This window comes from Parasteatoda tepidariorum, chromosome 3 (assembly GCF_043381705.1).
Source record: "Parasteatoda tepidariorum isolate YZ-2023 chromosome 3, CAS_Ptep_4.0, whole genome shotgun sequence".
In the NCBI taxonomy this organism is placed as follows: domain Eukaryota; kingdom Metazoa; phylum Arthropoda; class Arachnida; order Araneae; family Theridiidae; genus Parasteatoda; species Parasteatoda tepidariorum.
Window position 1 is genome coordinate 1,919,197 of NC_092206.1, and position 14,471 is coordinate 1,933,667.

At 28.4% G+C, this 14,471-nt stretch overlaps 1 protein-coding gene across 1 annotated transcript in view; it reads left to right on the plus strand.

Annotated features, from left to right (window-relative positions):
- Positions 1-14,471, plus strand: part of LOC107441959 (putative lipid scramblase CLPTM1) — a gene marked incomplete at its 5' end in the record, with an annotated part of 49,685 nt that overhangs the window by 30,341 nt on the left and 4,873 nt on the right. The window contains 4 exon segments of the mRNA XM_071178198.1: positions 4,693-4,931; positions 7,438-7,724; positions 8,566-8,701; positions 11,849-12,016. Of these exon segments, the coding sequence (XP_071034299.1) occupies positions 4,693-4,931; positions 7,438-7,724; positions 8,566-8,701; positions 11,849-12,016 (830 nt within the window).

Genomic DNA, 14,471 nt, shown 5'->3' on the forward strand with positions numbered 1-14,471 from the left:
AAAAAAACACATTACGTACTGGTCTTAAACAAGAAGCGTTAAACGCAATTATGAACATCTACCTAAATGCAAAACCCCTTTCAGATTTCTGTGCAGAAACCTCTGTAAATCATTGCCTTGATTGTGAAACTGGCAAACGTCATATTTGTTTCATTTAAAAAATGAAGTACCTTCGGATAAATTGACATTCCAGATAACTTGACTTTTGTCATTTAAATTATTTCATAAAAGAAATAAATTATTTCATAAAAGAAATACTAGGTTTTACTATTAATAACCTAGTATTTGTAATCCTAGTAACTACTAATTCATTGTGCAATTTATATAAATGCTTGTAATAAATAAGAGAAAATGATATCTTTATTTAATTAGAAGCTACGTAATAGCTTCAAAGGAGGACGGGTACATTGTTGGACAAGCCGTCCTCGGGGACGGGTAAAATTTCTGACTTTCTTCGAGCCCTGGGTCCCTGTCATAAACTTATGGAATTCAAACCAGTTAATAAACAAATTAATATATCAAGTTATTTGTGCTATATTTAACCTGTCCAAAAATACAGTAAGTTACAATAACTTTTTCAGAATACTTTTTTGATGGTAAACTATATACTGTTAAAATTTTTCGCTAATAATTTTTCTTATGCAAAAAAGGTGAAAATTCATCTGATTTTACATAATTCTTGAATAAACTAACATGTATGTTAAAAATAACTAAAACAGGGTAGCCACCCACCTTGAAAACCTGCAATTGTTAGGGAATCCTTATACTGGAAAAATCAGGGAAATTTGGATAAAAATTGGAAAAATCAGGGAATTTCAAAGAAAGGCTGGAATTTTTTTCTTAATTTAAATTATTTTACCATCCGTTAAAATTGATCAATGAAGTTTCTATATATTTTTATTTTATTAAGTTTTTTTATTTGAGGTAAGCAACTCAGTTTTAATTTTTTGAGAAACAATTTAACTTCATTTCGAACATTTTAAAGCAATCATTTTGCTTGAAAAATGTATGTATTTATTAAAAAAAATTTTCAGAACATTCTGTAGTTATTCATTTTTTTCAGTAAAGAAAGAAATTAGTATTTTTTGAAAAAAAAAAAAAAGAAAAAAGAAAACCTACTTGCATAGCAAGCTACAACAATAACACTAATCCTTTTCAATTTTTAGTTAAATGGGACAAAAAATTGTTAGTAAATTGGTAAAACAAACTGGAGAGAAGGGTATTAAAAAAACATAAAATTTATTTTGGAATTCATATAAATTTTTTTTAAATATATATTTGGCACATTTCTAATGCTACAATTGGGTACATATGCTCCTTCTTCTTTACCACTAGTTGTGCTACTAAATACAAGTAAAAGGTGTATCAGTTGATATCGTCTGCTTTGAAACATCAAATACGATAGATTGTAAGAACTGCACGAAACGATTATTTAATTTAATGTAAGCGATAAATAAAGCTATTAAATTATAATTTTTTCTACACGAAACAATCTTTTTTTCCGAGATCTTTTTTTCTTTTTTTTATAGGCTTATAATACATTAAAAAAAAATTGTTTTCTTTCCTTTTAATGTACAGTGACTTTTTTTTCAATAGATTTTTTTATTGTATCTAAAAATAATGAAACTTTTCAGCATTTTTCCTATGTATATATATATTTAAGAAAAATTGCAATCCTTTTAATCCAGGGTTTTTAAAATTGTCAAATTTAAGGAAATATTGCTTAAATATGAGTTCTATTTACACTATTGTTAATATAGGTTGCACAGTTAAAACTAAAATGAATGATTTTTAACTAACTTTTACAAAACGAAAAATTTTATAAAACACATTGATCCATCTATTCCAACAGAAAATAGAAGGCAATTGAAATATAAAGAAGCTATTTAGTTAAAAAAAATAATGCTTATAGTTTTAAGATTTAAATTAAAGTAATTTTCAGTCATTATAATGGTTATCATTAACTTAAATTTATGTCCAACTTGAAAAATTTACATCTGACTCTGAAGTAAAAAATTTGAAATTAATTATTTATCATATTTTACAAGTTTAGAACTGCATAGAATTTTTTATTCAAATGTCAGCTTCAAAGTTGAGTCAAGTTTACATTTAAATTACAGACATATTTGCAGAGTTTAGACAGTTTGTAAAGGAGTAATCATTTTTTGCTTTATTGCAATTTACATCCTACACCGACAATTTAATTCATTTAATTTGAACTTATTATAATCAGTTTTTATAAACAAATTGTTTTTTGATAGATTAGAATGTACTAAAAATTTGATGATTATAAACTTACGTTTTATAATATAGTTTTTGTACGAAATTTATGTTCATTTTTTACATCCCACACCATGGAATTGCTTAGTTGTAAAAACAAAAACAATTTACTAATTTAAACTAAGGAACAATGTGGTTAGATTAGAATTCTTTAAATATTTTAATTTCAAATAAGAAAAAAAAAATTTAAAGAATTTTATCTACTTTTGCTCTATAGTATATGCAGCAAGAAATTTGACAATTTTGTATTTGTGAATATTGAATATCTCTTAAAATAATAGTGCTAATAAAGTACAAACAACATTATTTAAACAATTGACTTTTGATAATGGTTTAAAGAAAATTATATCAATGAATTTTATAAAGAACACTGTTTGAATGAAATACAGTATAAAATGACTCTATATTGAAATTTAAATAAATATAAAGACTTATTGATGTATTATCACCTGGAAATATTTTCTTATGCTTAATGAAAATATATTAATTATATTGTTAAATATATATAGACTATTGAAGAAATTTTGGTGATAAGATATCCACTGGTGGCAAAAATACAGCAGATAGTGCTATTGCCAGTACTGCAATATGTTGAGTGTTAATACAGTCGAACCCCGCTATAGTGAACCGTCTGCGGACTCAGTAATNCTATAGCGGGGTTCGACTGTAGTTTAAGTAATTATAAATAATGGTGTAAAAAATTTTTCTTTAAATTCAGATTATATACTTTTTTTTTCCTTCTGTGTATGTAAATGTTTATATTATTTCCAATTTTGAGTTTCTCTTTTTGACTTACATGATTATGCATCAAAACTTTACTCGTAGCCAAAAAAATGTCGCTAGTAAAATCTTTGTTATTTTATTTTTCCAATGTTAGCAGGTATGCATTTTTCCTACTGAAATAATAATTTGTGACTCTGTTTTGTATTCTTTTCTGAGGAATCGTAAAATAAAATTTAGAATAGACATTAGATTATAAAATTATATCACAGGTATACTATACTTTTTAATATATCTTTATTATACATCTTTTTGAAGATTGCCCATTCATATGTTCACAAAATAATTGTTCTCTCCTGATGTTACTTAGTGTTTTTATATACTTATTTATAGTTTGTCTAAAGTAGGAACTCCCCAAGCCATATGTCTGGACCTGTGGCAATGACTATAACGAGGTATAGTCACTGCCAAGTAGGGGTGTAGCATCTCTGTTTAGGAAGAGAGAATGGTAATATTTTTCTTCTGTCTATTGGGTTAGCCATAGAGTGAAGAAAAGCTACCCTCCCTGAAATACACTATTCTTGTTTCCATAACAGCCTCAGACTTTGTGGCAGGAGGAGTTCTTACCATAGACAAACTATACAACAGGGCATCAGAGTAACTTACCTTAATCTTTCAAGAGCCAACTTGAGTTATTTACTCTAAAGCTCAAAATTAATAACAATTTGTTATCTTTGAAAATACTCATCTAATATATGTATACTTTCTCTTTTGAATTTCAGTAAATCATATTAGTTTCAGAATTTACGCAAGTAATCATTGGGTTATTTTTTATTTATATTATTTTTATCACCTTACCTGTGCACCTAACATTTTAACCTCTGTCTCTTTTACAAACAGGATATCTACGCACCTGGAAAATCATGAGAAATCATGGAAAGTCATGGATTTCTGTATTGAACAAAATTTGTCATAAAATTTCATGATTTTAACTATTTTTTGAAAATAAAAAAAATCATCGAAAGTTATGGATTTAGGTTGCCAAAAAATCTAATTCCACTGAAAAATCTATATTATCACCGTGTTCTGAATATCTGAATTTGTAACAAAATCCCCACTCATAGTCATATTTTATTAAAATATAAAATGTTTTTATCCTGTTCTTTAAAAATTATGGTGTGCTTTCAAAAATTGAAAGAAAGAACATCATTTCTAGAGCAAAATTTCTTTTAAAATTCTCTTTTAGAATTTTTATTTGATCAATTTAAAATTCTGGTTTATGCTATTTATATTACACTTTCTTTTAAGAAGAAATAAAACAGATTTAAATATCTACATATATCTGACTGTATTAAGTTATTTGTTTATGTATATATATATTTTTTTAGCTATTTTATTGCTTCAACTCTTTCTTTACTTTGTTTTTTAAATTTGAAATCTATAAATATGAAGATACTGAGTATAACAGTTTTGTTTATTCCCATCATTTAAATTAATATTATAATGCTTTTTTAAATCGATTGTTGTGTTTTTGTCGGAGAAACTTCGTTAAGTCGTGAAAAATTCTTAGAATTAGTTATGGAAAGTCTTGAATTTGAAAATCTAAAATATAGCAGATACCTTGTACAAACCTTTGAATTTCAGTAAATCATATTAGTTTTCAGTAATTAACACAAATAATCATTATTACAGTACTTTACCTGTACACCTGACATTTCAACCTCTGTCACTGTTCCGATGGCAGTTGTACACTGCTCAGGCCATGAGATCCCGATGGACTTCTTTCCTTGGTCAAGATCTGATGGAAGAGAGTGACGACGATCAAGATTCGATGAAGGAAGCTCTATTGGAGACTTCTCCCTACCTTCTTGGACTCACCTTTGTTGTTTCTATTGTACACAGCATCTTTGAGTTCCTTGCTTTTAAAAATGGTATGTATTAACTATGTTGTCTCTCGAATTTTTGCTGATCAAGGAGACCAAATTTAACTAAATAGCAAATTTTATTTTTCTTGTTATTTTCATTCTTCCTCCCCCTGTCACAAAATTCTATAAATTCCCTTGTTATTAAGCTAGGAGTCTACCTCTTACACATGGGTGGCCACTCTTCAGTCCTGAGAGAAAGTCAATAGATTAAGTTTCAAAAATTAATATTTTTCTATTTGTTTGTAATATTAAAATTTTTGTTTTTCCTGAAAAATGCAACAAATATTTTCTGTTTAAATAAAAATTGTATTTTAATGTTAACATTGTTAACTGTAATTATTGCAAAATGATCAAGTAATGGTATTGCTCATTAGTAAAGATGAGATTGAAATTCAATACTTGCCTGCTTAAACAATATTCGGAATATTGTTGTATCTAAATTTTCTTGTTTTTATTTTTTGCCAATGTTTTGAAATGCTGGCAGAAGTAAAATTTAGATTATATATATATATATATATATATATATATATTTATATATATTGAAAAAGAGAAATTTATAGAGATAGAACAAAATATGAATAATGATGATGTGAAAAACTAAGTAGAGATATGTAAAGAAAAAATGAGTGGTTTATAATTCAGTAATTGATATAAAAAGATGTACATGGTTAGTTGTTATTTTTATCTTGTTTGTTGTAAAAAATTAGATATTGGATTTAATATCCTTATAGAAAGTACATTTTGGAATCTGAGCTATAAATTTCTGAAAATTCAAATGTGTTAATTGGTCAGAAAAATAAATTCAGTCTTAAAATACTTTTAGAGTGTATGCTCTTACTTGGTGCATAGCGTTTTTAAAAAGTACTTAAAGGAGCTTATTTTCGACATCCGTTTTTAGAAGCCCTTAAAGGTACTAACTATTTTCATTGGGTATTTTTAAAGGGTTCTTAGTTTTCTCTTTTTGAAAATGATATATTTTTTCTTTACCATGTCGATTTTCGCCACATATATGCAAAAGCGGGCTTTTCATATTGTTTTATTCAAGGTTTTCACAATTCTATTTTTTGGCAATTACGAATATTTTTAATTATTTTTTTATTGTGAGGATTATTTACAAAATGCAAGGAAGGAAATAATTTGTGCGTTCGCTCCAAACAAAATGCAAGAATATCACCCATAATATTAAAATAAAAAACTATTGCATGTTCAATAAAAAATATTGTTTTTTTTTTGTAAATGCAATTTTTATTTTATTTTAAATTAGTAACATAAATGTTTGTTATTATTAAAAGTATCTTGCAGAATGATATTAGTGCTAGAGAGTTTTGTCATAGATAGCTCGAAAAAATTCTGCCACATGGACCACAATCTATTTTGGCGTACCATCGGTTCATTTGTCTGTTTTTAAAAAGTGCTTGATTTTTCCCTTTTTGAAATTTAGATTTTTTTTTCTGTACCATGTCGATTTTCACCAGCAAAAGCGTGCTTTTCGCATTGTTCTATGCAATGTTTTCACAATTCATTCAACCACAATCTCTATTTTATGAATAAATGCTCTCTAGCTCTATTATATGAATGAAAGATTCCTTAAATGAAGTGCATAAATAATTAATAAAATTTATGCTCTTCTTTAAATAAAAAGTTAATAAAATTATTAAAAATATTGTGCTGTTTTTAATAACTTTTTATTTTATTACCTACGTAAAATTTTCACCTGTTTATATCATTTTAGTGCATTAACACTTTTGTCTGATTTTATTCACTTTTGAAAGCATTTGTGTATACAAGTCAAAATTCTTGATGGTGCCATCAAAAAATTTTGATGGTTTATGTTGATTTCAGTGTGATTCATGATGGTTCAATATCATTTGATGATCTCCAACATTTTCCATTAAGCGTTCATAGTTTTTGATATACCAACAATTTCCATCATGGAATAATGAAAAATGCTTCTATGATGGTTAACTCTCTATGATAGTTAACCATTAAGAGAATTTTGATTCTCTTGGACCAATGATTCATGATGATGGTTCCAACTAGACATTTCCATGATGGTTTAATGGGAATTCTTGCTGGTTCTTAGGAATATACCATCAGAACAATTTTTTTTTTATGTTGGTCCATCATCAATCATTCCAAACTCCTACATTGGGATGATGGTTGTTCATGATTGTTCCAACATTTGATTTCTAAGAAACTATGATGGAAATTTCTGATTTTTCAACCTGAACAAACCATCAAAACAAGTTGCTATTCTTATGTTATGCCATCATAAATCAGTCTGAATTCCTACATTGGGTTGATGATTACTTATGTTGTTTACCATCAAAAAATGGTTCATGATAGAATTGTTGATGGTTACCATCAAAAATTTTGACTTGTGTATTATGTACCGTTTTTTTTTTTAAAGATAATTTGCACTGTGTATCTTACCTTTTGATTTGCTTTACAAACAGTTTGGTACATCATGTCCTTTTTGAATCCTATATTCAGATTAATTTTTTTCTTTCAGATATTCAGTTTTGGAACAACAGAAAATCCCTTGAAGGCTTATCAGTGCGTTCTGTTTTCTTCAATGTTTTTCAGTCAGTGGTTGTTCTCCTTTATGTTTTAGATAATGATACTAATATGGTTGTGAGAATATCTGTGTTTGTTGGACTTCTCATTGAAATATGGAAAATTCATAAAGTGTCAAATATTGAAATTAACCGAGAGCAAAAGCTCTTTGGTATAATACCTAAAATAAAAATTACAGACAAAGGTTCATATGTGGAATCTTCTACGAAACAGTATGACATAGTAAGTATAACTTAATTTATTTTTATTTCTTTTTTTATAAGAAATTTTTTTCACTTTTTAAGTATTTACAGTTTAGACACACTTGTTCTAAAAAAATTGTCCTCTCACTAAAATTGTCCATTTATTGGAAGGGTACAGTAACAATAATATTTAACACCATATATTGTTTTCAGAATAATTGCAATGATATAGAAATAATCTATAATAACAATTTGCATTGATATTTATTTGAACTTTAAAAATTAAAATCTTTATAATACAAAGAGAAAAGATAAAGAAATTTCATATGTATACACCCTGTGGGAGAATTGCAGCAACATTGTCATAGAACTTCATAGAGTTCCTGCAGAAAGACATTTCCTCTTAAAAAGTTTTAATCGTAATTAATTAAAATTTTAATAATAATTCTTACAAAAATGAAAAAAATTTTGGTTTGCTTATTATAATTTGAAGTTTAATGATGCTACTATGTCTTTTTCTAAGTAGAAAAAGAGCATTTTTTTGTCGAAATAAAAAAGTTTTACAAAAGGGGCAAGGAGAGTGTCTTTACCTTTGTGAAAGAGCAGGCGAGGCAAAAAACCTGCAGTGATTGTTTTGTTTCAAGAAGAAAAAGAAATAATGAAAGTGGCATGAAAGAATAGGACTGACCAACTCTGAACCAAAGTTCAAGTAGGATCTTGAAAAGTTCTAGTAAAATTGTTTTTAATAGATTTTAAAAAAAACATAAGATTGGAGAGAAAATTTTTTTTAGTTTTTTTATACAGATTTTCAAATTCTCAATTCTTTAAAGATGGAAAAAAAAACTGTTTGCTCTTATTCTCTGTTTTCTCACTTTCTTTAGTTGGCATTCCGATATTTGTCTTGGGCATTGTTTCCTCTGTTAGGGTGCTATGCTGTCTACTCACTCCTTTATCTGGAACATAAAGGATGGTATTCATGGGTTTTAGGCATGCTTTATGGATTCTTATTAACTTTTGGTATGTGAATATTTTTTTTTTAATCTTCTATTTCATTTCTCATTTTTGTGTTTCATGTTAACTAATGCCAGGGTATCTGCGCACCTGAAAAGTTATGAGAAATCATGGAAAGTTATAAATTTCAGTATTGAACAAAATTTGTCATGATTTTACCTATTTAAAAAAAAGGAAAAACACATGAATTTAGGTCACTGAAAAATCTAATTTTTAATTTAATTTAAAAATGGAATTTACCCCCACCCACCCAATTTCATGGTGTTCGGAATATCTGAATTTGTAACAAAATCCCCACTCACAGTCATATTTTATTAAAATATAAAATGATTTTATTATGCTCCTTAAAAATTTTTTGTTCTTTCTAAAAATGAAAGGAAGAACATCATTTCTAGAGGGAACTATCTTTTAAACTTCTGTGATTTCAGAATTTTTGTTATTGTTTTTTTTATTTATTTATTTATTTTTTTTTATTAATTTCAAATCCTAGCTGAAACAAGGCAGTCATTGGTAAATGTTTTTTATTCCGAAATGAGAACAGAAAAATCTGGAGTATTTTTTTTTTCCTTTCCAATGAACAAGAAAAGTGTCTTTAGAATATAATTCTGCAGAAAAAAAAAGAGGAAAAAAAATTATTTGCTTTTGTATTTATTTCAGCTATTTTATTCCTTCAACTCTTTCTTTGCTCTGTTTTTTAAATTTAAAATCTTTAAATATGAAGATGCAGAGTTTTGGTTCTACCTATCATTTCACTTAATATTATTATAATGCTTTTTTAAATTTATTGTTTTGTTTTTGTTGGAGAAAATAGTAACTTCGTTAAGTCGTGAAAAGTTCTTGGAATTAATTAGTAATGAATTTGAAAGTCTAAAATGTTGCAGATACCCTGTTTTTATTTTTGTCTTTAAAAAAATGGTAACCACTCAAAGGATATTTAAGGAGAATATTTCAGCTATATTAAATTTATTCTTTACTATAAAATTATCAAAATATGTTTAGCTTTTCCTTTTTTTCCTTAAGTTTTTACAGCAGTTAAAAACAACATCACATTTATTCAAGTGGCAACCCTGTCTCTTGAATAAATGTGGGATAAAATTGCTTATCATTCCACATGGCTGTTGCAGTAACTGGGTGTTTATATATATTTATTTTAAATCACATTTTTTTATCCTTTTGTTCAGAGATGGATAATTGAACAGATGAATAGAAGTTTCTAAATAAATTATATGATTATTTTAGAGGAGTTTTATTATATTTAAATTTATGCAATAATTAACACATTCGCTTGTATGAATTAAATTAAAACAAGGTAGTTCTATAATTAACCTTCTTCAGTGTCGAAACGTTAAATGTAAGATTACACTACGAGCAAAACTGTAAAAGTATGCATATTTTAATTTAATCAAAAGTACAGTTATAATAATACTAAATTTGTATTTTTTAAAAATATTTCATGTTCAGATTTTAATATATGTACTAAAAGAATAAGCTTTTTTTATAACCGTTGTTGAATTGCCGACCAAATTTTAAGTTTACCGCTACCAATGTTCAGCTCTGTAGTTTTGAATTCAATCTAGAAGACAAGGGAAAACTACTGGATCAATTATTGGGAGAAATGTGCCTTCATGGAGAACTTTTTGATGGAAATAAGCCGCATTTGCATTACATGGAGAAGAAAACCTCTCTATGTAGTGCGACAGTAAGAGAACCCCACCCCATGAATCATCCTACCACTGATACTTTTTTTACGTCAGCACTGTGGTCGGTGTGAGCCGAATGCGGAATTTGAACCGACCAGCCATTGCCCGAATTCGTACCCCTTTCACCTCATTGGGTGGTGAGCGCTCTATCTCCTGCTCCACCATGGCTCAGAAGAAAATATGTTTGTGATTTTTTTTTTAAAATTGGTTAAGTATTTCATTGCTCCTCATTCACAATTTTTTTATGGGGAAGGCAACAGCAGAATAATAATAGGCTGCAACATTTATTTGAACAAGGCCTTGTGATTCTGAAATCCCTGCTTCAAAGAGGTGAAGGGAAATTGTAGTTATCAATCACATGTCAACCTTCTTCTATGAAAAGGTACCCCATCATAGAATCGAGTTAACATGTCTTATATACTAGTGAATTGGAATTCTATTTTTGTGTAGTGGTATATACAATACAGGACTGAAAGGCCCTCCAATCCAATCACCAATAATTCGAAATTGAAAGTAAATGAATTGTTCCCTGCTGACAGTTAGGTGCTTGGGAAGAGATCCATGCCGGGCGATTTGTCAAGCGATTGCTGGATGGTATTCCGTAGCAATATAATTCCACATTCGGCTTGCACTGACCACAGTGCTGGCATAAAATATCCTCTGTGGTAGAAGGCTGATGGGTTCGAATCCCCTTGCCGTCAGACTAATTGTGGGAGGTTTTAATAGTTTTCTCCTCCATGTTTTCCCTTCCCTCAAAAACCACCACGAATGCAACATTTCTCCCAATATTCTGGATTGGGTTCAAAATTACAACACTAATGAGTTGCATAAATCACAGTCGTAAACCCAAAAAATTGGGTCGGCTGTTCGAGGAAGGTTATGAAGTAAAAATAATATTGATAATAAAAAGCAATAATTCATCTCCTTTTCGTTTCGCTTCAGATGAAATCTCTTGTGGTTTTGTTCAGTGATTTTGCTACAATTTGAAAACTACCTGTACTTGATCTTCCTGATCCGTTTTTTACTAAAAGTGGTTCGTGATTTAAAACCATTTGAAATATTCTACATTTTCTAATTTCCATGCAGAATAAAATACATTTTCCCTTCAAACGCTGATATTTTAAAAAGAGAAAAAAAAATAATTTAGTAGTCTAAACACCCAAAATTTATGATCTGCGATATTGAGGATAAATTCTTTTCATCCATTTCTTAACAAACGTCTATAACGTGCACAAATTTCAAGGATATGATAATTCTGATATTTTAAAATCTTTTTTCTTTTGATAAAATGCGCCACCCCTAATTATGATTTCTTCTCCTGAAAAATTATGGAATGAATTAAATAAAATCTTCTAATTTTTTTCTCTTGAGAATTATAGGTATGTTTTTTTTTTTTTTGATAATAAACTGAAATAATCATTCTGCAAATGTTACTAATCCAATTTTTGCTTAGGTTTCATAATGATGACACCTCAACTTTTCATCAACTACAAATTGAAGTCAGTTGCACACCTTCCTTGGCGAATGCTGTCATATAAGTTCCTCAACACTTTTATTGATGACATATTTGCTTTTGTCATTAAAATGCCAACAATGTACAGAATCGGTTGTTTCAGAGATGGTGAGTATTTTTTTACTGTGTCCAAAGTAGAATTTGTCTGAAGTAAGAACTCGCCTAGAGTTTCGTCTAGACACGTAGCGGTGACTACGGTAACCAGGTATAACTATTTCAAGTAGGGGTGTTTGGTCGCTGCTTAGGACCGGTTTTGGCTCAGGTCGGTGAGAGAAATAGAATCTTTTTCTCCGGTCTATTGTGATAACCCTAGAGTGAAGAGAAGCTACCCACCCTCCCTGAAATGCGCAATTCTTGTTTTTATAGTAGCAGACGCCCTCAGACTTTGAGGCGAGAGTAGGGGAGTTCTTATTGTAGACAAATTATAGAGTTAGTGGTGTTTTGGGAAACTGCCCTCAGGCAAAGGAAAAGCTTTTTTTTTTTAAAAACATAATTCAAGATCAACTCAGTCAAATTTTCAAAAATTGAAAAAACTTTTCTTGCCTTTTTCTATGATTTATTTTTTTAAGATAAATGTATTGAAATATGGAATTGATTTTTTTAAAATGTAAAAAATTACAACATTCCTAAGCAGCAAAATAACTTGCGCCCTCATTGGACTAATATTCACAAATATTGGCCCTATATAAAATTGTGCTATTCACCCGATATTTTACAGCCGCTTTACAACCAATGTATTGGCCCTATATAGGACAAATATTAAAAAATCTAGACATCCCAATATTGGTCCATCAGTGCATATTCATTTACATTGATCGAATTTTAAGCTCAACTGGGGCCAAGGTAAAATTGTTGCTATTGATGATAAAAAGTTACATGACATACTGTGACTTTTATGAACAAGTGAACTCAGTTGATTAATGGATTTACTCTCTCCTTTCAAAACATTTTAGTAAAATGATGGGGTTGGTTAGTTATAGCTGCCAGCTGTACTGGATTTTCCAGTAGACTACTGAATTTTGCCACTTTCTCCTGGTCTACTGGTGTAATTAAAATTCTCCTGGTTTTTGTGCATTTTAGAAAATTCTCTAAAATTGAATAAGTTTCCTGGAAAAAAAAAATCCATATTGCAAAAGAATTTTCTTACAGATTATTGCTTATATATTTAAATAAGTATTACTGATACATAATGAAGCGAACCTCATTTATAGAAATCAGTTCAAAGTTTTTTTTGGTCTAAAATATTCAGTTTATTCAGAACTCTCTTTCTAAATTAAATCTTTTAACTGTTTTTGATGAATTAAATATTTATAATCTTACCTCTTATAATTTATATTCGAAATTAGGAGTAAACATAATGCATAACATTTCGAGTATGTTTAATGTGAAATCATGTTTGGAAAATATTNAAATTGTTTTTGATAAGTTAAATGCCTATTAATATTTGAAATTACGAGTAAACATAATACATAACATTTCAGGTATGTTTAAAATGTCAATTGAAACTGGAAAATATTACAGTTTTTCTACTTTGATGACTATAAAAATCCCTATGTGTAAAATATTTAGTACATTATATAGCAATTATCATAAAATTTATATTATTTCATAAAATAAACTGAATTTTCTCCTATCGTTAGTTGAGGTTGTAGTAATAAGCATATTTTTGGCTGTTTCATATACATCTTAATTTGGATATGATGTTAGGGTATTTATCCCAGAAAAATTAACAAAATCGTTTTGGGAAAATTGATTTATTAAGTAAATATTAAATTGAACATGGCCACGTTCCAAAAATTATAAAAATAAAGAAAATCAAGAATATTTTATGAAGATTCAACGGTTGGGACTGAAAGGCCCCCCAATCTAATCGCCAATAATTCGAAATTGGAAATAAATGAATTGTTCCCTGCTGACAGTTAGATGCATGGGAAGAGATCCCTGGCTGGTGATTTACCAAAAGATAACATTGCCAATAATAAATCCAACCCCCCGTAATCAATATTAAATTTAAAAAGAATTTGACGCAAGCGAATTGCCAAAAAGACTTGAGAATTAGTATAACCGTGTAGCTGAAACATTTTTGTGGTAAGAAATAAAAAGTTATGAATAGCTTTTTGTTTTCGATTTAGTTGCGACAGGGAATTCATGAGTCTTACATTGAAATAAAAAGTTAGCTGTTACATTGATTGTTAAGATAAGAATAAAATATTTTATATCAGCTTTTTATAAAATGTAATTAACAATAAATAATTGGTTTAATTTAACAAAAAATTGATTGAGAATGTTTGAAAAAAATAAGTTTAAGAAATTAAAGAAAAGCTAGGAGGAAATATGTAATGCCTATTGTGGCATCACATGCATATATTTTGTATCATCATTGTTAACACCGAACATACCATAACCGCTCAAATAACCATTTAAGAACTTTTGCAGCAAAAATGAGCTTATTGTTTTTGCACATGATTTTTACTAGCAATTATATACAGTTAATATTCTATTATTATTTTGTTTGCTTCAAATAATAATTGTATAATAATATCTATTTCTACCACAACTGGTC